Genomic DNA, 24,263 nt, shown 5'->3' with positions numbered 1-24,263 from the left:
TTTTGCCGATCTTGCAGAAAGACTCAGCAGGAAAGAAGTCACTGCAAATGATTGCTGGCAGCAGTGGTCGGGGAAGGTACGGTTGCAAGAAGAACAGGCTCCTGACGGCCATGTGGCACTACCGAGAGGGAAGATCATTGGGCTTGACATATGGCTGTGGAGCACCACGCTGTATCTGCAGCAGCAATTCAAGCAGCAGTAGGCTCCACAGTGTCAAGTCAGAGGTCATTGGAGGATAGATTGAAGGTCTGTTGTGTTTTCTGATGAACGACAGTTCTGCCTCGGCACCAGTGATGGCCATGTGTTTGTAATGAGGACGACAGGTGATCTCCAGCAACCAAGCTGTCTGTGGCCTAGACACACTGGACCTACACCTGGAGTTATGACCTAGAGTGCGATTTCGTATGACAGCAAGAGTGCACTTGTGGTCATACCACGTATCCTGACAGCAAATTTGTACATCAGCCTGGTGATTCAACTCTCGTACTGCCATTCATGAACAGAGTTTCATGGGACGTTTTCCTGCAGGATCATGCTTTTCCACATACCGCTGTTTTAACTTATTATGCTCTAAAGAGTGCTGATACGTTGGCTTCACCTGCTCCATCACCAGATCTGTCTCCAATCGAGCATATATGACAACTCTACCGTCATCCACAACCAGTATTAACCATTTCCGTATTGACCGACCAAGCACAATAGGCAAGGAACTCCATCACACAAACTGACATCTGGCACTTTTACAACACAATGCATGAATGTTTGCATGCTTGCATTCAACATTCTGATTTTTATTAATGCACCAACATTTCAAATTTACAATAGCTTTTCTCATACTTACATTAACCTGTGATGTTGCAGTTAATCACTTAAATATGTTACCTAGACAAATGTATTCTCAAAATCTCCTCACTGTACATTAATTATTTCTTGTGTTGGGATTTCTTTCCATCTATAAGAATTTAAAATAAAAATATTACTCATCTCTCTCAGAGCTATACTTCCTTTTTCAAAATAGAAAAAGAGATTGGTTGAGGATGGTGGGAAAGGGGAATTGGGGAAGGGGAGTCATGTCACTCACACCCTTGGCTGAGAGCAGATCACCCATTGTGGGGAGGAGGAAAGGAAAGAATGAAGTATCTTGCTTTCCTTCATCTCTACAACACTTCCATCTCACAACAGGTGTGTCGTCCTCACAACCTACAATCTGAATGAATTGCCTCTCCTTTCCAAATTTCTTCATGCAATCCCTCTTACCCGCCAGGAAGAGGAGGAATGTATATTTTAGAAACCTAGAAGTATTAATTTCTGTTTTGTGTGATTCTATCTGCAGCAGGAAGTTGCTTCACCTAAAGATAAGCACTGGCCAGCCTTTTAGTCATGCTGTAATTTTAACAATTTTCTCAAGTGAACTTTGTTTTATTTAGTATAAAAATTTACTTCATTTTAGAAGATTTAATAATGGGTAAGGTGTCAATCACAGTCAATTAGGAGAAATTGACATTCACCTGGAATGATTTGAGAGCTCCATCATTTTCGTAAGTCACAGATGGTTCGATCAGGTAAGAAGTCCTGTTCCTTCTATACGTGGTCAAGCTTTTATAATTCATTGTGCATTTTAAAGACATGTAATTGCAACACCACTATCAGGGACTACTCACATATGAATGATAATGTCCCACTGCACAATTAAGCTGACAAATAGCAATCCTGCAGGGAATAAAAGGAGTTTACCAGAAGAAAAATCTTAACTTGAGTTGGAAAATCTGTAGTTTGTCATCAACAACCCCCAGTTCTGGAAGCTTATACAAGACGTATGTTATAGAGCATCAGAGTTCTTCTGATCAATTGAAGATGTACCGGAAACAGAGACCGCGCCCTTGACTTGCATTCATTGAATATATGCTGCCAATCACAAATGACTTAAGCAAGTGAACGGGATGCAATGTTAGTGTAGGAATTTTTAGCGTGTTAAACAGAACCTACAAGAACTTTATGAATCAACACAATGTACTGCCTGAATGGCTCCTTTTTTAGATTATAAATCTTTTTCCTGTTTGAAGTCAGTATGAACTATTACCCCTTAAGATATAAAAGAACGAAAAATGTGAAGTAAATAAGTTTCAGTGTGTCAGTGATGATGATAGTGGATAGTTATAAAACTGTAATGGTAACTACATTCAGCTACTGCAGGTCATGAATATGTAACTACTGATAGTGATGTAGATCTGTGTCACTAACTGTGCCATAATTGTAAGAAACTTTAATATCAGAACAATAAGAATTGTGTTTAACAAAGCAGATGTGTTATGTCTTACTGCAATTAAGAATCAGTCTATCATCCGAGAACTAAGAATTGCTCTTCAGAACTTAATTTGTTGTTTATTCAGTTCCTGACCCAAATCACTAATACTTACACTTGTATCGTGTACAAACGATACAACTTTACAGTTACTCGATGCAGACAAAGATAAGTTATTAATGTACAAGATGATATCCACTGATCAACTAACAGCACATCATAAAATGTTTAGGAAATGAGAGAGCTGATTATGTAAGATCGTATACACCATCCATTATGATCAGAAGCAACATCACATGGAACCCTGCATGGAACTTAATTGCTTCAAGAAAATCCAAACTTTCATCTAATTGGTGAAAAGGTTGTGTTTACGGCTATGATCCTCAAAGTAAGAAGAAACTGTCATCATTGAAAAGGCTTTCTGCATCTCAGCAAAATAAAGCCTCCTTCCTCTTTCCTAAGACAAAAATCAAGTTGAAAGGGCAGAGACTTGATACACTGGAGCAGATTTACATGGAATCACAGAAGATAAAAAAAAACCCTAACAAATAGACTTCCAGAATGCATTTAAAATTTGGCAAAAACATTATGATATATGTATTCACTCCCAATGGGACTATTTTGAAGCTGGTGAAGAATAACATCTAGGTAATTCTTTGGAAGCTGGTGAAGAATAACATCTAGGTAATAAGTATTAATTTTAATTAATATATTTCAGGAACCTTGTATATCAAGAAACAAAGCTGTCCTATAAATACTGTGAAACATCCCATGTGGCAATACTCCTCCAAATGCTTGCCCACTTCTTGTGTGAGGACGTAAACCAAGCTTCAAAAACTTGACTGGTGTTGTGAAAAGAAGATTTAATACTGTTATCCATAAGACAAAAAATAGAACAAAAAATAAACATTTAAGATTTTGCATACCTCTGTAATAACAGTAAGATGTTTATGACCTCATTCCAGTAAACTGACAAAAGTTTTTAGCTCCCATGAGACTATCACATACTGTTTTCATGTTATTCACAGATACATTTATCCTACTTACAATGTTCAAACTCCTAGCCACTACAGTAACAATTCTAAAGTTGTCAGTGTTTTCTGTCATTAGCCACTACATAATATTACTGACTACGTTATAAGCTTTCCTCCACATCATGCTTTCTTTCCCAAGAGATTGTGCTGCCTGCCTGCAATTACAGCAACTGCCAGCTCCATTAATAACGTGCAATAAAAACCAGACTAAATACATTGTAACTATTCAGAATGAATTTTCACTCTGCAGTGGAGTGTGTGCTGATTTCAAATTTCCTATTAGATTAAAATTGTGTGCTGGACCAGGACTCAGGCCTGAGACCTTTGCCTCCTCAGGCAAGTGATCTACCAACTGAGCTACCCACGCACAACTCACAACCTGTCCTCACAGTTTTCCTTCTGCCAGTGCCTCCATCTCCTAGCTTCCAAACTTACCTACAAGTTTTGCAGGAGAACTTCTGTAACTAGAACTTCTGTACAAAAGGATCCTGCAGAGACCTAGCTTGGCTACAGGCAGGGGGGAATTGTAAGAACACCTGCCTGTGGAAGGCAAAGTCCAAGATTTGAGTACTGGTCCAGCACACAGTACTAATCTGGCAGGAAGTTTCAAATCAGCACACACACTGCTGCATAATAAAAATTCAATCTGGAAACAATGATCCTCACAACCCATTGTATCATAATAAGGTACCTCATCAGTCATTCATTTCTGAATAATTATGAATATAACTTTAAATATGTGATTTTTTTTATTTGTATATGTACATCTTCATTAACAGAAGTTCATGTTTGATTTGATAGCATCTTTTGGTTCCTTTCAGCATGCAAGCAACAAGAAACTTGTGTGAGAGAGTGATCATCATGTGTGTAAACAAATGGTTCATTTCTTACTATAAAATTGCCTCCTGCACTAAGGTGTCACTTGAGCAAATTCCTTCCTGTATCATCAACAGCATCTTCCCAAAACAAGCCACATCCATGAAGTTCCAAAACTGCAGGCAATCTTCAGGCCACAACTCCTCCATCAATGGGGATTATACAACCCTGCCTTCACCCTTTCTTCCCAACCTAGGATGAAGCCAACTACATCTGCATTTTTGTCATCATCTTTGACATTCTGCCCTTCTCTTTAATGGTTTCAGCCACTGTTAGGGCAGCAGCTGCAAAATTAACTGCATCTTCCATGTGAAAAATGCTGTCCAAACAATAAGTTAGACAAAAATATGCATTTGCAAGCAAGTGTTATGATATAAAATGAACAGTTGCACCCATAATTCAGTACCGTAATAACATATTTCCATGATAAGAACACAGGAGAACAACGATTCCTTAAATAGGGACAAAGACCTCTCAGAAACCTTTTATATGAATGAACACTGACTTACTTCCTGTTTTAATTTTTTGCAGCATGAATATCCCATGTGTATAATGTAATCAGGTGATGTGCATCAGTTTGCAGTTCCAAACATGAATGCTTGGGGTGCTGCTGCAAAGGTGTAAACATTAAGTGAATTGTTAACAGTGGCCCAACACCATCCCGTATCATTTCCCCATCTCCTGACACCACACCCATTTCATTTCCCAATAATTCAGGCCCAGTAAAGGTTACTACTAGCCCAGCCAGGTCATAACGATGCCACATAATAGTGAGAGAGTGAGTATAAAGACTTTTTCCAAAGGTTGAGGAATTTTCCATCTCTTCTACGTGACTGATTGTTACTCGATGTCTGTCTCTTTTTGGTGAATAGTGATCTATCATCACCAACATAGTCAATGTAACATGAAAAATAAAGTTCACGCAAGATATCTTGGCCCCTGTACAGAAATGCATGCTGCTCCTCAGCAATGGCAAGTCCACCTCCCCTGTTCTGGACACCACGTAAGTGCATACAAAATATAGCCAACATACTGAATGTTTCCTTACATTTGAGACAAGATCTGTATCTCCAATGGACTGGACATAGTGCACTCACTTCCAATCATATGCACACATGAGTGAAAGGGAAATATTCAAAACATCCCTCATATACCATAAAAGGTTTAAGATAGTGGAACTAGTTTTTAGCAAAAAATAGCAGGGAAAGCGAAGAGTATTTTGCCATATAGTTAATGTGTGAAAGTTTCTTATCTACTGCAATACACTAGTAACTACAGATTTTTTTGTATGAAATATTATTTTACAAGCCAACGATAGCTAAAATGAAAATTGGTATGAATTTGTAACAACATATGTGAAGGGATCACACATTTATTTTTATACTGAGCAAGAGCTTTTCATACACTATTGACCAGGCTTGCCTTTAAACACTGGCTTGATAATGGACTGTTTCAGGATTCTGTCACAATTGCAACTGCATTAGCAAATTAATGAGATGAAACTGTGTGCAGTCCACTGTATTTTGACAAAAGAAGCAAATTTTAAAATGGCAATAACAGATAGAAATGTTAGAGATGCACTTATATGAAGGTTTCAGGTGTAAAGCCACACGTCCCCTACTGCGCTGTCCCAACCACTACCATTGACCCCTCATATTCAGCACAATCAGCACAGCAGGGTCCAAATAATTTTCTGCGCACTCTACCAGTCAACCATGTCATGTTTACGTATCACCCATAGTTATTCCCTCCAAAGCATACCAATTAATCAACTCCCATTTGTTGCAAGTTGCTGTTTATATATGTTCTCAATAACTGAGAAACATACTGCACAGTGTTTCTTTTCTTAACAAGCTGTAAAACCAGTATTATTTACAGGTATCATTTTGATGTTTAAACAGTTGGAGAGATATAACAGATACAAAAGAGGAAACAAGATAAATAAGGTACATTACCTCCTTAGCTTTTATATTGTCGGCATCAAAATGTCCTCTTTCCACAAACTGTGCTGCAGCAACACGAATGCCTTCAATACGATCTTGATGTGAAGCAACATCTGCTTCCAACAATGCATGCTTCTTCTGAAGATTCTGCACACTTGTCAGATCCTTAAAAGCAATTGAAGTTTTGAAATTATTGTATATAGAGTAATTTACCGCTAGCAATAATAGTATTTTACTGACACACCATCACTGAAGCACATAAACCACAAATCTCTTTTTGGAGACTTTTTGGCAACACTAACAACAAATATCTGTGGTAGAGTACATACGTTAATTACTCTACAACTTTTCTGATCTTATCTTCTGCCATAGTAGTTTTGTGGTAAATGAGTGATGACTTACAAATGTAGCAGCTATTTTTGGCAAAATTAATGCACATTTTTTGAGAAATTAATGTCTAACAAGTTTGTTGGTGTGGCCTTTATCTGCAATAAGTGTATAAACATTCATTTTATAAACAGTAAAGGGACAATAAAAAATCTGGTTAGAGATAAAACAATAAAAGAGTTTTTACTCTCCAAAATAAAACAACCCCGAGGAATGCTGCTTTTTGGAAAAAATTCAAAAGTTCTTTTTGTAAATTGGTTTTGGCTTATTTTTGTCTTTTGGTTGTATTTAAAGTTTCAACAAATGACAACTGATTGTGTCGAGACGTGCTTTTGTGATTCAAGGTGTTCCTTGATATTATCTTTCTTTTTCCAAGCAATTTATTGATAGCAAATCTGTAGATCACCGGTTTCAAAAAATTAGCATTAAAGCCCTGATTAGCATTTTATAGAGATATTCCCTGTGCATTCATAGCTGTGCAATCCAAACTTGACAACATTACAGATAGAGCTTACAAGGCGCTTCAAGTAGAAGTAGAACTGAAATTACCTCTAATCACTCATTCCAAGACATGTCTTGGAATGGTTGCTGATGGAAATAGCTGAATCTATACAAATTTAAATAAGATGAACAATTTTGCTTGCCAGTTGTTACCAACTTTAGCTAGCAGACAAACGTATACATTTCTTTGATCCAGAGCACCACATTTCCAACATGGTATGTTTACACACACACACACACACACACACACACACACACACCCCATTCAATTGCTCAAAAATTGATGTCACAGTTCCTCCGAGCCATAATCTGTATGTAGGGGTCATCCACTGCAGTAGTAGCTCTTGGGCAGCCTGAGCGAGGCATGCCATCAACAGTTCCTGTCTCTCTCTGTATCTTCTCCGTGTCCGGACAACATCGCTTTGCTTCACCCCAAAATGCCTGGACACTTCCCTTGTTGAGAGACCTTCCTGGCACAAAGTAACAATGCGGACGCGATCAACTGCAGTATTGACCATCTAGGCATGGTTAACTATAGACAACATGAGCCGTGTACCTCCTTCCTGTTGGAATGACTAGAACTGATCAGCTGTTGGACACCCTCTGTCTAATAGGTGCTGCTCATGCATGGTTGTTTACATCTTTGGGCAGGTTTAGTGACATCTCTGAACAAAGGGACTGAGTCTGTGATACAATATCCACAGTCAACATCTATCTTCAGGAGTTCTGGGAACCGGGGTGACGCAAAACTTTTTTTGATACGTGTGATATCAGTCGTCAAAAAATTATTGCTGTTTTTCAGATGGTGTGGTTAGGCAGGATACTACAAATACATCTTAAATTGCAGTAGCTGAATATTTCTGACAAGCATGATGATTACTTTCACTGCTGTGCACTGAACATTTCACGAGTTAACTGGCTGAACACATGTTCCATCAAGAATTTAGAGTTTTCCATAGAAAATCTATTACTGTGAAATTGCTCAAGAACTCACTCCATACCTTTTTTTAAGCATAATTATACTTTTTGCCATCATTATTGCAATAATTTGAAATCTATGAAAGAACTAGAATCAATACGAGAAACTAACCTTGAAACTTTGTTCAAGATATACCAAATAAAAATCTGCCAGTAATATTTTTAATAATGACATAAACGGCTGGTCTTCTCGGCCTGAAATTTTTCTAATTGGCTGGTGCTCAAAGTGTTAAATTTTGAACGAGTGTCAAATACTCCGTGATTTAATAAATTCATCACACATTCCAGGCATAACATGATTCATCTTGTGTAATATGAAATTTACTTTCAAAGTAGAGATTCCGAAACCACAATTCACAATATTTTTCTGTGCCCTGTTATAGTAAATATTTGTGATGTCATGCTCATAAAAAACAGTTTGTTGTTACGAAATACTGCATGCTCTTTACCCCAAAGTGTGACATTTTGCTGTTGGCAGACGCTTGTGTGCACTCTGTGATTTTATATTGTTAATGGCACATTTTCTTTGCAACTAAAGTTTTATTTTGATGTTATTCTCTGGGTTATGTTTTATTGCTGCACCATTATTCTGCAGTACCGGGCTAAAGTAAAATTCTTTGTTAGAGCATCAGTTCTTAATAGTAAAAATTACAAAAATTTAACTGAAAACTGAAATAATGAAAAATTTCTGGAATTCTCAAAAAATTTCCATTTTCCCAGATGGAAAAAAAAAAAAAATTCCCACGATTTTCCTGGACCGCTGGGTGGTCCCAGGTGTTATACACCTAATTAGACCTCCAGTGAATGCGTACACCAGAGGGTTGAGTAAGAGGAGGAATAAACAGCCACTATCAATGGCCTCATAAATCAGTTAAGTCAAACCATCAATGTACATTTTTATTCCTCCCTTGCAAATTACATATGAAGTGTGGTTCAAGATTAAACCTTCTAAAGAAAAGGCACCAATGAGTAAGTGATATTTGTAAAACCATTTAAGAGAGTAACATTTCTAGTGAGAGCATTTAATATTATGATTTTTGATGTTGGGTAAAAAATAAATAAAAGGTAACTGAGTTACTGCTAATATGAAGAGGCATTGGTGTGAAGAAGAAGAGAGCTATTGTTGGGTGGGGGAAATAAACTTTTCACTACTAATGAAACATAAGGAAAACTTCCTTTCAAATAACAATAATGAACGGAGAATAAAAATGTTATGCTAAATGACCCACTCCAATTAACAAGAGACCAAATCCCAAGAACCATCAATTCAACAAGCTTCAGTGTTCTTTATTTCCTAATTCATAATAAAATTAATTATTTAACAAAACAATATACCAAAGATTCCTGGAATTTTCATTCTCCCATCAGAGAATGGGAAACTATGCAGTTACTGTTACCCAAACCCTTGGGAACAGAATGCAGATCTTTTACCACTTGACCTGCAATGGCTTTCCCCACCAAAGTATATCTTTAACTGATTGAACTCACTAAATGTTCGGGGAGGAAGGGGGGTGGAAAAAAATTTTCAATGTTGGTTTGATAAACAAAATAAAATTTCTTTGTTTTCAAGTTCTCAAACAACTTCTGTGGCCTGAAATGGAACCTGTGTCTGACCCTTACACTCCATTTTTCTAAAATATAAACATACCAGCCTAAACAATTTTGTAGTAGTTACTGTCCGTCCAATGGTGCCTGAAATAGCATATTGAAATTTTGGGTCACAAAGTCTGGCTATTCCTTATGAGGTCACAACTCAAACTTCCTAGGCAATTAAGTCAATGAAAAGTTTTTTTTACACATTTTATGCGCTTTTCCTCTGCTTAACACTTCCTTTGTATCATGACTGAAGTCTGAACAGTAGTATGAGAATAGTGAATATTTCAGGGAACTGCGACTTCAATATTTTGAAACAATTCAGAACTAGAGAAACTAATTAATTTTGCCAACAGAACACTAAAATTGAACTGATATATAAAAGTGAAATATGAACTGGTCAGAGTAGGCAGTTGGATAGGTTCAATAGAATGACACTCAAAAAGGGAAGCGTCCGATTTAACAAGAAAAATGTGGAAGCAATTATAACATGTTTTGAAATCATTGCATAGTAATTCTGTACATATTTCCACATTACGATCAACTGTACTTTAAGATTTTGGTTCAAGTTCATGTGTACCTTGCCATAGTCTTCGCTCATCAGTTGACCCTCAATTTCTGACAACCACAATTCTACATCCTCAACCGTTCTATTGAACTGCTGCTGTTGAGAAGCCTCTTGTAATTTTGAACCTTTCTTCTCTGTTTCTGAAACTAGTGTCTCCCACAACTGCAAGATTTCATCCATGCGTGACTGGATTCTATCTGTAATAATAATAATAATAATAAAATAATAATAATAATAATAATAACACACTATTTTGTAATAGATATGCCTCATGTAATTGGCTATGGATAATGACTACAAACCTGATGCATAGTGATTTGCTTCAATCAATTCCTGTCCAGTGGAAGCAATCTCATCCATTCGTGACTTATTGGCATTAAGTTCTTGTTCAAAGTTTTGATGTTTCTGCACTTTTCCATTCAGATTTGTGGGATCCTATAAAAGGATTGGAAATATAAAGTTAAAAATATGTAGCCAAAAGTCCGTGTTAATTAAAAAGTTTTTACTCTTATTGTAACTGTCCACTTACAAGATAGCTATCATCAGTGGCAAACTTTAGTTTCTCATTGATCCAACCTTTAGTTTCATCACAGTCCCTTTCAAACTGTTGGAAGCGATTTGAGTCTTCGAGAATTGCTCTACGCTGGGCTGATTTCTCTAGCAGAGCTGAACGGCGTTCTAAAAGCTGCAACAAATCATTAACATTAGAATTCCTCTCTTGTCTCTTGTGAATGAAATTATTATTCTGTTATATACTATTTACCATTGCTCTACGTTGTGCAACATCATCAGCAGCATAATGCTGGCCCTCTATTAATTTTGTGGCAAATTCATCAAGTGCTTTTATTTTCTCCTCTTGTGCTGCCAAAGATTTCTCAAAATCTTCATGCTTTTTAATAAGTGCCTCAACAGAGTCTAAGGAATCACCAAGGTCTTCATTAGCCAAAAATGCCTGAAACGGAATAACCATAACATATTTAGACTGAACTGAAATTATGGACACAATCAATTTACAACATGTTTGACCTGAACACACAAAACATCTCTTGCAATCTTTATTTATGGCTCTTAACTGCACCATGAAGCTTTGGTGTGACTCCAGTACCTTCTTTCATGGATGGTCGATTTGGGGGAGGGGACCAAAAAGCGAAACCATCAGTCCCATCGGATTAGCGAAGGATAGGGAAGGAAGTGGGCCATGCCCTTTCAAAGGAAACATCCCAGCGATTTAGGGAAATCACGGAAAACCTAAATAACGACGGCCATATCAATTACTATGCTGACACACATCAACTTAATATATCTCCTATCTTTCGTAAGAGGCATGCTTTTACAGTTGGTGTAAGCACACAACAATTGATTTACTCACAAATCTGAAGAACGGATTTTTTCCATTCTTATTAATTAATAAATTTTCTGAAACTTTAAGACACTCACTTATCTCTGAACTAATCCTTTTGTTCTGCTGGCACTGAGTATTCAAAATCATGGGAAAGTGACTCAATTCTCAGCCTTCTGCACAAACAACTACTCTGATAGTGATCTGAAGCTTGTATTAATTTATTTTATCATTTGACAGTCAACAAAAGCGGCTAATATAAAACATTATATTGGTTTATTATTTCATTTCTTTTTGTCGGAAATGTGTCACTATCAAACTGGGATTGTGCCAGATTCCGCGAAAGCCTAATAGCACTTTAAGTTTTTACTTTAAAATTGCTATGACCCACACTACTTACACACATTGCACTCATCACTGATAGTACAACTGTTTGTTACAGTGTCAACTGAACAATATACTCAATATGCCATTGTTACTAAGAATGGAAACAATTTCTTACACTGTATTTGCATACCTAATCTGTTAACAGTTACAAGATTGTTTTCTGTTTTATCTTAATTTGAGAAACTGAAAAACCTCATCTCAACCAGCAGTGTGTGCCCGTAAAATGTGTATCCTGCAGAGTGTGAAGCTGCAAATATACCCCACATCAAGCATATGAATGCAGGCAAAAAATGATCGAACTGTATCTATTGACATATATTCAAAAATAATTTCTCCGTCAATACAGTTAAACTTAGTGTGACTTTGTGCATAAACTATCAATTGTGACATGTTATTAGTGCAGCAGGCTACCTGCAGCAACTAAAAAACTAAGATCACAGCTGGTGGAAGGCACATAATGTTATTTTACTTAAAACTACCTACCTTTAAGTCTTAAAAAACTAATTTAGTTTTATAGCTGTGAAACTGAGCACGACAGTAGAAAATGGACCAAGCAAATGGTGAGAAGGGAACACTCAGCAGCAATTATTATTTATAATTCAGCACAAAATTGTCACTTATCATTTACTTCCTATCATAGTAGGAGGCCTAGTAATGGTACAATGTACCTTCCACCACAGATCATACAGCGGCTTCCAGAATATATATGACGATCTATATGTAAAAAATATGTTGCCATACCTCTTGTTTGGCCATCCAAGTATCTGCCTGTTCTGTGTCACGATAGAAAAGTTGTAAATCCATGCACTGCTCATAAAGAATGCGACGTTCTTCCCACATAGACAACAATGATGCTTTCTCTGAACTCAGAACACCAAGCTTATCTTTTACTTCCTCAGAGGCATAATGACCATGTTTTAATAGTAGCTGCCCAGCTTCTGCTGTTGCTCGGAAACTGTCTTCCCTTGCATCAATTTCACCCTATGGATAGAAATGGTCAGCTCATTAATTAATAAGAATGTTTCATATTTAATTAAAACAATCCACTAAAACATTACGTGAAACATTTCTTTTCATTGTTTAAGCAGTATAACAACCTTATGTTCTTGGTGTCTTTCCAACAGTGCTTCAGCACCTGCTACATCTTTGGCTAACTCATCTGCAGATATTATTGCTTTCATGTCATTAATCCATGAAATTAAGTCTCTGAAGTCTGCCAGAAAACGATGCAAGTAGTATGATTCATCCAACTTTTGGCGACGTTCCTGTAAGGAGGCAGGTAAGTGAAGTAGGTAATCATGTGGCAAAGTTTCAGAATAAATGTTACAGTTTTATACTATTTTGTCCTTTATGATCAGTTTTTTAGTCAAGCTCAAATACATTTGTTTCTTCTTGACCAGTTATTCAATTGAAGTATTCACCATAATTGAAAAAAATTGCAGCAAACCCCATTGAAAATAGAAACAGCATTCTTCTACATAAGAAGAGCATGTGGAGTTATTATTGTTAGTCAAAACCTTCTCATGAAAAGGAAATTTTGTTGTATGTGCAGAATATTCGGTTGGCAATAAAAACATGCTGATGAAACATTTAATTTACAATTTACATAAAACAGCATATCAGCAACAAGAAGAAACAGCAATACTAATTATATAAAGAGCTTGCACAAAAACTTTTTTCTTCTGTTCTATGAATATGATATCTCTTGAATGTCGAGCATAGCCACACTATGTGATCAAAAGTATCTGGACACCCCCAAAAACATATATTTTCCATATTAGGTGCATTGTGCTGCCACCTACTGCCAGGTACTCCATATCAGCGACCTCAGTAGTCATTATACATCGTGAGAGAGCAGAATGGGGTGTTCTGCGGAACTCACAGACTTCGAACGTAGTCAGGTGATTGGGTGTCACTTGTGTCACACGTCTGTATGCGAGATTTCCACACTCCTAAACTTCTCTAGGTCCACTGTTTCCGATGTGATAGTGAAATGGAAACGTGAAGGGACACGTACAGCACAAAATTGTACGGGCCGAACTCATCTGTTGACTAACAGACTGCCGACACTTTAAGAGGGTCCTAATGTGTAATAGGCAGACACCTATCCAGGCCATCACACAGGAATTGCAAACTGCATCAGGATTCATTGCAAGTACTATGAAAGTTAGGTGGGCAGTGAGGAAATTTGGATTTCACGGTTGAGCAGCTGCTCATAAGCTGCACATCACGCCTGTAAATGCCAAACTACACCTCGCTTGGTGTATGGAGCATAAACATTTGGACGGTTGAGCAGTGGAAAAATGTCGTGTGGGCTGACTAATCGCAATACACAATGTGGCAATCCGATGGCAGGGTGTGGGTAAGGCGAACGCCTGGTGAATGTCATCTGCCAGCGTGTACAGTGCCAACAGTAAAATTCAGAGGCAGTGTTGTTATGGTGTGGTCATGTTTTTCATGGAGGGGGCTTGCACCCCTTGTTGTTTTGCATGATACTACCACAGCAGAGGCCTACACTGATGTTTTAAACACCTTCTTGCTTCCCACTGTTGAAGAGCATTTCAGGCATGGTGATTACATCTTTCAACACGACCGAGCACCTGTTCATAATACACGGCCTGTGGCAAAGTGGTTGTACAACAGTAGTAGCCCTGTAATAGAATGGCCTGCACAGAGTCCCGACACGAATCCTACGTAACACCTTAGGGCTGTTTTGGAATACCAACTTCATACCAGGCTTCACCAACCGACATTGATGCCTCTCCTCGGTACAGCACTCTGTTAAGAATGGGTTGCAATTCCCCAAGAAACCTTCCAGCACTTGACTGAATGTATGCCAGTGAGAGTGGTAGCTGTCATCAAGGCTAACGGTGTGCCAACCCCATATTGAATTCCAGAATTACTGCTGGAGGGCGCCACGAACTATTGAGCCATTTTCAGCTAAGTGTCCGGATACTTTTGATCACATTGTGTATGTCTCAAATTTTTATTTCCTTTTAAGATATTATAATTGGGCAGGGAACAATGGTTAATTTCAAAGTAATCAAAATGACTACGAAAATGTAAAAGTGGATAAAAACTACTTAACAAATAACCTCTTTTATTCTTTTTTAAATGGGAATAGCTTCTGTGTCCAACAATGGCCAATGCTAAGTGACTATACAACAATGAAACAATGTGTTTAATAGTATTTTCGCTATTTCCACCAAATATAAAACCATATGAGTTACAAAGAAATTTAATACATTGAGAGTACTTCTGCTGGAGTAGTTCTCATCCAGTACATCAATATATCTTAAAGTGGCGCAAGACTGAGCTTAAGAGAAGTTTTCTCACAACTATCTTTCAACACACACTGGCATTTCTGTAATTAATATCTAATCGGTTTGAATATTCCAGGAATGTTCTGTTTTTGGTGACTGTAACAAAAATATTTAATGTATATCTCATGTATCCAGAAGTCATATGTGATTTATGAACTAGATAGTCAGTCATGAGAATTAACAGAGAAAAAGGGGGAAAAATGATCTCATTGCAGTTACTGTATTTGTAATTGCTTTAAATACTACACTATTATTATGCAAAATCTACCTCAGCTTTTCTTGTAAGGCTTTCCCAATAAGCAACAATTTCAGCTCTTTTTGCCTGAATCTGGTCAGCATGATCTGCATGAATACCACATAAGCGATCTGCTTCCTGCCCAAGAGTAGAAACTTTATCTTCAAGTGCAGCCAGATCTCGTTCGACACCCTCATGTTTTCTCTGAAACAGGAGGGAAGAAATACTTTACATAAAGATAGTTACCACAATACAAATAATGAAGGTGTCAGCGCAGAGTGAGAAACTAAACCAACCTGCAGTGTCTGAACACTAGCCAAGTCACGCCCATAGTCATCAGAGGACAAGACAACATCCTTTTCTGAAATCCATGCAACAGTTTCATCAGCATCCCTATTGAAACGCTGAATTTCATGAGCACCAAATAGTTTTTCTTGGCGCATTAAAGCCAGCTGCTTAAGATGCATCCAAGCTTCATTAAGTCCCTGCAAAAAATCAGACATTATAATGAAGAGAAGAAAACAAATGTGTGATCTGTAACTAGTCTTTCATGAGTATATTCCTTGTTATCATCATCCAAAAAATGAAAAATTGAATTTGTCCCAGTGGTTCAGTGAGCATTCCTCATGTGTTAAGTCCTCCACCAATATGATCATGGCTCAACATGTTGTTCGTGTTTTGGTTAAAAAACATGAGCTGTATCAAGCATAGGCCTTTCAGTGTGGGTGTGAATTTATATACAAATGTATTTCGGACATACGATCCGCTACAATTCACTGAATCAGCACAAAAATTTAAAACTGTCATCAGAAAATACTTCTGCCCATAGATGATGATTTATTTACAGTCTATAGTCGGAAAAACATGTGTTAACAAAGTAACAGAGTTGTTAGAAAGCAATACCTCTTTCCGTTGACTGATAGTGTCTCTCTCTGGGTGTCCTTCCATAATTAACTTGTCAGCTAGTTCGTTAACTTCAGTGACACGATATTCTTGTGAAGCCATATCCTTCTGAAATTCATCAAACTTTCGCTGCAAGACCTCAACGTGTTCTAAATCATGGCCAAACTCATCAGTCGTCACAAATGTTTCCTAGTAAGAATGGAGAAAATAGACAATCATCACTCCTTCATTCATCACCGCCGTAATGTGCATTTTACATGGAAATGCTTCAAATTAATCACAAAATTGCCAAACTCTTGCCCCAAGTTCAAAATGATCAGTATGACAACAACAAAAAGCTAAATTCAACAACATAACAGTACCTTATCATTTATCCAAAACATGACTTCATCACACTGACGTAGGAACTGGACAAGCACCAAAGCTTGTTGCAGCTTCATACCCTTCTCAGCAAGTTTGGACAGAAGAAGTTCCCAAAGACGATGCAGCTCATCTTTAAACAAAAAATGTCCAATATATATATTCCATTAAAAAAAAAAAAGAACGTAACTTTTGGTATATACTGGGGAGCCTCTATCTTCATGATTACTTTTCCCCTGTGTCTTTTTGTATGAGTTTACACTATTTATTCCTCCAACTAACTTCACATTTTCTCATAACTGGAAGGCAAGCTGAGATTTATTGTATTTAAGATTCCAAAAACTAACAATGATACAATTTCAGTAACAATACTTTTTTTACTACTGTTATTTCCTCCTTTAGCATGTAAAAATGAAATTTTGTATTTGCTATAAAAATAAAGGGTCAATATTTTGAAAAATAACTTACCAAGTCGCCTTCGAATAATGTCTGAGGCAAAATGCCCCTGATTGATCATTTCCATTCCTGTATTATCCAACGAAACAATGGCGTTGCTGTGTGCTGCCACTTCAGCTTCAAAGGCTTGATGTTTCTGAATCTTTGCCTGGCAAAAATAGAACAAAATTGTGGGTTCTGGTGTATTATAGATGCAGTAATAATAAATTCAACATTACTTACAATAAATTAAGCAATACCTGTAAATTTGTTGGGTCTTTGTAACTTTCATCTGATGCTGCTTGGAGTTTTTCATTGATCCAAGATTCGAGTTCATCGGCATCCCGTTTGAAATACTGAAAAATATTGGCAATTAATGAAAACAGATGCTCTCCCAATACATTGTTTTTAGGACATTATAAATATAATAAGTTACCTGAAAACGACGGGAATCTTCGAGCTTTTCTCGTTTGGATCTCGCTTCTTGTTTGAAGTCGCTGTATCGGTGTAACACCTGCTCACGGCGTTCCTGAATATCTTCAGCTGTTTCCAATATTTTGACTTCTTTAGGTGTTATCTGATCCATTTTTTCGGTTCGGCCTCTGAAAAGCACAAACAAAAAAGATAATGTTACCCATGGCAGTGCATGAAAACTGCACACTACCAAATTCAACAGACAATATACAATTGTTCTGAATATAACCTTGCTCAGTGTGTGTTACAGAGACAGGGGCAACAGCAAAAAGCAGGTATCAACTGATGATGGCAGTAAAAACACACGTGCAATGGAATTACATGTTTGAGATACAGTTATAGGAAAGATTCTGATATTATCCTACTACTGATGTAGTGCAGTACACAGAGGAAAATGACAGTCCAGATTGGTTTCTAAAATTAACCCCCACCCCCGCGCTCCCCTCCAGCTAATGCATTACCACGCAACCACTGATCATTAGCAGAATCCGTCTAGCAGCAACACCAAAAATTAGTCAAACAATAATTTTAGCACAATAATTTGTGTTTTATTAGAAATCAATGAGTAAGTAGTAGCATTTGGCATGAAACAGCAAAAATTAATCACATTCCAGTCTTTATTAATTGGCTAAAATTTGTATTTATTTAACTGTAAGTTCATTTATTGCCAAGAGAAAAAAATCTGGAAGAAGCTCCTAGCTAAACCATGCTCAATTCAGTTGAAATTCGTAAAGGATATACCTAAGGGATTGTCAAAATCCCAAGCTGGTTGGGGGGGTCATGCCCATAATGAGCCCGTTCTCAACTGGGGAGACCCAGAGACCCTGTTGGCCAAGGTAGGGTTTGCCAAGCACAAAGACAAGCAGTAGAAAGTCTCGCCGTGTATGGGTGGGTATTCTCTTGCTGAAATGTAAGCCTGTGACGGCTTGCTATGAAGGGCAACAAAATGGGGCGCAGAATGTCATCTACGTACAGCTGCGCTACATGGGTGCCACGGATGACAACCAATGGGGGTCCAGCTATGAAATGAAACGGCACCCTACACCATCACTGTTGGGTTGTTTGGTGCATGACAGTCAATTTGGTATCCCATCGCGAGTACAGGGAATCTCCTGACACGTTTTTGGCCTGCTATCTCACTAAATAGGATAGAACTGTCTTCAGCGATGAGTCCCACCTGGAACTGCGCCACAGATGCTACAGTTCTGAATAGGAGCATCGGTGCCGCGTCGTGATGAGGCGGCCCGCGAGCTACAGGAAGCATTATGTGAATCGGGGCCGCAGATCATCAAAGGTCACCTTGCCTGGTCTAAGTAACAACAAGACGAAAGTACAGTTTGCAAAAATATGTTTCCCATAACTGAGGGGATATTTATGAGAACCTTGCTGGTCGCATATCACCGGTGCTACCTGGCAAATGAAACAAACCAGCTAATACCCTTACAATTGCATTTAACCAGTCGGTTTTGTATCTTTGATAGGCAAAAATAACAAGCTGCTTTGTGTTTCTAGCTGTGGCCATCTTCTGCCACCTCGAAACATAAGCTTTGATAATAATACTGCTTCAAGGTCTCTCTAACTGTGAACTGGTGACTCACAATTAAGCAGTCTCCTGCAAATTGGGCACAATAAGGGCACCTGTCTACAACAAGACTTCTCTCTGTCCACCAGCAGGTTTAATTTATGTGGTTGGTAGTGATACACTGTCTCGTAGGAGGGTTTGTCTGTGCGAAGGTGTACTGTCAGGAGACATGTTTGAATGCGTGTGCATGACCACGAGCCAGTGAATTTGCCGTTAGTCATCAGTTGGGCCTGAGCTGTTGTTCGTACTAGTGCATTTTCGCGATGAGTGCTGAACTCATTATTGATCATGAAGTATTAATTGAGTTGGTGGAAAACGACCAGTCTGTTGGGATAAAATAACTTACGTGCATAGTAAAATCATACTATCAATGACTCTTCAACTGAACACGGCAATTCAGAATTATGTCATTTTTAAAGTGAACTGCTGCAAATGTAGACATATCTGATGAAAATACCGCAGATTTTCTATATGAAGTCATGAAACTTATTAATCCCACTGGGTCTAATGGTTCAAAGACTTCTGAATTTCCAAAGAAATCCTGAACTGTTTTTTTGTCATTTTCGTATAAAAAAATCATTTTCATTTATGGAGGCTATCTTAAAAGAAAACAGAATTGCAAGTTATTTCAAATACATTCCGCTTATGTTACTGGAAAATAATTTTTGCACAGCAAACGGACTTACACCAGCAAGTAAATTTACTTTCTGTACTCATCTCAGTGTCACTGCTAGCATTTTACGAGGGGAGTATGCTACTCAAAATGGATCAAATGGCTCTGAGCACTATGGGACTTAACTTCTGAGGTCATCAGTCCCCTAGAACTTAGAACTAATTAAACCTAACTAACCTAAGGACATCACACACATCCATGCCCGAGGCAGGATTCGAACCTGCGACCGCAGCGGTCGCCCGGCTCCAGACTGTAGCGCATAGAACCGCACGGTCACTCCGGCCGGCGGAGTATGCTACTCCACATATTTGTGTTTTCATATTACACATGAAAACACAAAATTTTAAACAGCTTCTCAAATGTTTCTTTTGACATTAAAGAATTAACATGCTTTGTGACATATTGTCAGGCTTTCATACAGAGTACGGAAAGTGCCAAATTTAAATTGGTCTGCAACCAACAACTACTACACAGATGGAGAGACCGCCCGTTTTCCCACCGCCTGCAGAGATTGTGTTCAGATGAAGTAAAACACTTTTTTTGTTATGAACTTCGGGGGGGGGAGGGAGGGGGGGGGGTATTTCCCCTTGCCATTACCATGTTTTCGTGATCAATGAATCTCTATCACCATGATCAGACAATGCAGATATTAGTTTCCACTTCATATCACTGAAAGTAATCCAACAGCACTACACGGGAGTAAGAGAAGCCCACGCCAACAGCAACAATGTACAATAAAAAGATTAGGCTACCCAAAGAAGGGGAGTGCTATCAATGCAATAGTTAAGGACTTTCTTCAGTAAAACGTAGTAGTTTGCAAAGTGAAAAGCCAGTGACAGTTCATAAATTCAACACTATAGAGGCTTTACAGTTTTATTCACCAGGAAGTTTAATAGTCGTGACAAATTAAGGTTTGTGCTACAATATGAATGTCGTAACACATTCATTACATTACAGTTTCTGAAAGAATTCTGTGATATTTCAAGTAACTGAACTTCATCTCACTGTTTTAATCCCCATTTCCGGATATTTCAATCAGCTGGTACGAAGTCATATTGCAGCCACGATCCTTTAAGAAATCATACCCCCCCCCCTTTCCCTTTGCAACAATGGTGTTGTTCCTACATATCCCGTGGGAAACTTTCATTTGTAATATTCAAAGGTATTACGGGAAAAAATCGCAAGGTCAAAAAATTATGTAGAGTAACAAAATTTCGAGAATATATTTGTCTAGTTAACATATTTAAGTGATAACACTGGTAGATCACAGGTTAATGGAAGTGTTAGAAATGCCATTCCAAGTGTTAAATTCTGGTACATTAATAACCGGTGTAACCGCCAGTAGGTTGGATGCATGCAAATGTGTATTCACAATGTTGCACAGAAAGATGTCAGTCTGTGGGATGTGTTCCATGCCTGTTGCACTTTGTCGGTCGATACAGGGATGGCTAATGCTGGCTGTTGATGACGCTAAAGTTGTATGATCAGGGTGTATACGCGGACAAGGAAAAAAAAATTCCCGGATTTCCCGGTAAAAATACATTTTCTTCCGGGTGAAGACATACGTTTTCCGTGTTAACTGACAGTATATTTTCTCTCGGTACTGTATAACATAATTCCTTTGAATGATTATGGTTTTATACACGGGCGTAAAATTTCCCGGCGCTTTAGAAAACTAAACACAGAAAAAAAAATGCGTTTTGGAAGGATCTTAGATTTGCAGCAATATGTACGCTGCATTTTTCCGTATTACCAAAGTATAAATTCGTATTTCACCAAACACCGCATTTTACTTTCCAAGGGGAAGCCACTCACTCATAGCTCGTGTCACGTGATCTTACCTGCCGATCACAGGGGGTTTCAGAGCTTAGGACACGTGATGCAGTCAACCAATAGCAACACCACTGTTAAGTAGCGCGAACACACGAACAGAAAAAGTTAACGGTTTAAATTAATATACATTGTGTTGCTACACGAAACGCAAAGCTTTCACATATAATATTGGTCTATAAGATTAATACGCTGCAAGAGAAGCTAAGCTTTCACATACAATTTTGGTCTTTTATGAGCGTATTACAATAAGATATATCACACAAAGGTGCCAGTAAAATTTTTAATAACGACAAATGTCTGATCTTCTGGGCTCGAAATTCATCTAAATGGCTCGTCATCAAAGAGTTCATCTTTAAATGAGAGTCAAACGCTCTGTGGTTTAAGAAATTCATCGTACATTACCGCATATAGTTCCGGTGTAACTGTCAGAATGGTACTTTGATGGTAATCCTTTTCAAACCACCATTCGGAATATTTTTCCGCGACCTGTTAGAAATACGTTCATTTCAGCAGTTGCCAGAGAGCGCCAGATGACAGGTTTCACCGCGCTTGCGCAGCTACGATGTCGTAGGGAGCCCGTATGTTCGCACGTGTAAAACATTAAAAGATCTTACATTATGTCATAAAAGAAACAAGGCATCAGAGGATAATCCAAGAGGATCGGAATTTTGTGATCCATACTAAAATGTGCACATTCGTATGTCCAGATTCCCACTGAAGTAGGCCACGACCTGATATTAGGCTTTTCAATGTGGTTTTTGGGATGTAAATTTTCTTGGAGTACCAGTACTGTGTTCTCATGTTTGGTTCTTTATTATGGCATAATAGCAAATGTGCTAGAAGTTGGAAACGAGCACTTGAAATGCAGTGAACAGTGTGTGGAATTAAACACTTCGTTTCAAATATATTGTCTGCCTCAGCGGAAAAGATTAATAAAAGAAAATTTCCTTGGCAAACCGACAAAAATAACTTCAGTGTTCTGCAAGGCAATTAATGCTTGACTGTCAGAGAGGTGTAAATAAAATAAAACCTGCAACTAACAACACATTTTAGCCTTCCGTAATTATGTAATGTATTTTAATTCACCTCCCGGCCACAGAAATCTGTTTTGTTTTCATTTGACGCGAGAGCAGTAAACGAAGAGGAAACAGCAAAATCACTAAATGTAAACACGAGTCACGTGGAGACTACCTACTTTTCCACTGTAACTCATTGTCAGCCTGCTCTGCGCATCAGCCGCGGATCTCTAATATTTCCGAACCGGGGCAATACCCCGCCATTCCCTATAGCGTCGGAGATAGGACGTCAAAAATTTAAAAAATCGCATTTTCAAAAATATGTTCATTTTGTAGCGAACATCTTTCTGAAGAGTGTGATGCATAAAACATGTGTTCGAGGAAAAGTAAACAAACAACAAAATAACAATTTGGTCGTAAGTGTGCCAAAGTGCAGTGCCTCGTCTCCTCACACAGCAGAAAATTTGCACACTTTGTTCCCTATCAGCTAACAACTTGCTGCTTTGTGTGATATAAAATTAAATATAGGATACAAAACCCAGTAAAAACATGAGACAGAGAGACAATACACATTTCTTCAATCCTTAGTTCCGAGATTTTTTTTTTTTTCCTCTCTAATCTTGGAACAGCATTACATGGCGTGCTTTCCTTTCTCCGAAAGAATCTATTACCTCATCAAAGTTCGTCAAACGTTTTGCTACATGAAAAGTCGAAATGTCGTCGTCTAATACTGAAAAAGCTGTTAATACAAATAGGACCCAAGACTGGTGTGGTTTCCGGATCTGATTACGTCTATTTTGTCACTGTCTGCTAGATAAAACAAAATAGACCTTTTTAATACTGCGACAATTGTAATACACACAAAATAAACGAGACTGTTTTGGCACAAACGGTCTTTTTTGTAACGACAGAATGTAATTCACAAAGTACCAATATCAAATGCATATTACGCCTACTACAAGCAAAAAGCTTTACGTTAGGAAATAGTTTCACACTTCATTCATACGCTCCAGTTTCTCAAGCATGAGATAGAAAAGTAGTAGTACGAAATTTTTATACAAACTTGGAATAGTTATATTGTTCCATAATTTGTGTGACGTCCCCTTTTCTTTTCCTTCCTCGTTCTAACAAACAGTCTTGTTCTCACTAATTCTGTAACTACTCCTGCCAATGTCAAAGCAAGTTCACTAACTCTACCAGAATCACCGGTTTAGTTATTCCGCGATTATTGTCCGGTCAGGCGTTGTTACATGTTCGTACAACGCATTTTCCGCGCTTCTTCCAGAATAGAACTTAAAGCGGCTGCTAGCCGGGGACTGTACAACTGGTTCTTACTAGTAAAGCGACATGTCCAAAAATTTTCTGTCAAAACTTCATTTTCTTGGATACACGGAGAAGGTAATAAGTAATCTTTCTTACATGTTATTCGTTTATTTCCACTCCTGTAGTCTGAATCTATGGATTTCGCTAATAATTATAACAACGCCCATCATTCGAAAACCCAATCAACGACACAATCAG

At 38.0% G+C, this 24,263-nt stretch overlaps 1 protein-coding gene across 4 annotated transcripts in view; it reads right to left on the bottom strand.

Annotated features, from left to right (window-relative positions):
* The window catches only part of LOC124556717 (spectrin alpha chain), a 123,074-nt gene that overhangs the window by 65,221 nt on the left and 33,590 nt on the right, over window positions 1–24,263 (bottom strand). For all 4 annotated transcript variants that reach the window (XM_047130705.1, XM_047130706.1, XM_047130707.1 and 1 more), the window contains exons 2-15: window positions 17,601–17,766; window positions 17,425–17,520; window positions 17,198–17,333; window positions 16,732–16,862; window positions 16,370–16,558; window positions 15,763–15,951; window positions 15,500–15,670; window positions 13,006–13,173; window positions 12,650–12,889; window positions 10,946–11,134; window positions 10,712–10,867; window positions 10,485–10,617; window positions 10,195–10,379; window positions 6,168–6,320 (exon numbers count right to left, since the gene is read on the bottom strand). In XM_047130705.1, coding sequence (XP_046986661.1) covers window positions 6,168–6,320; window positions 10,195–10,379; window positions 10,485–10,617; window positions 10,712–10,867; window positions 10,946–11,134; window positions 12,650–12,889; window positions 13,006–13,173; window positions 15,500–15,670; window positions 15,763–15,951; window positions 16,370–16,558; window positions 16,732–16,862; window positions 17,198–17,333; window positions 17,425–17,520; window positions 17,601–17,750 — 2,286 coding nt within the window. In that variant the 5' untranslated portion in view covers window positions 17,751–17,766. The remainder of the gene's footprint in view (window positions 1–6,167; window positions 6,321–10,194; window positions 10,380–10,484; window positions 10,618–10,711; window positions 10,868–10,945; window positions 11,135–12,649; window positions 12,890–13,005; window positions 13,174–15,499; window positions 15,671–15,762; window positions 15,952–16,369; window positions 16,559–16,731; window positions 16,863–17,197; window positions 17,334–17,424; window positions 17,521–17,600; window positions 17,767–24,263) is intronic.

Source organism: Schistocerca americana, chromosome X (genome assembly GCF_021461395.2).
Source record: "Schistocerca americana isolate TAMUIC-IGC-003095 chromosome X, iqSchAmer2.1, whole genome shotgun sequence".
NCBI lineage: Eukaryota > Metazoa > Arthropoda > Insecta > Orthoptera > Acrididae > Schistocerca > Schistocerca americana.
This window is presented reverse-complemented; position numbering and strand designations above follow the sequence as displayed.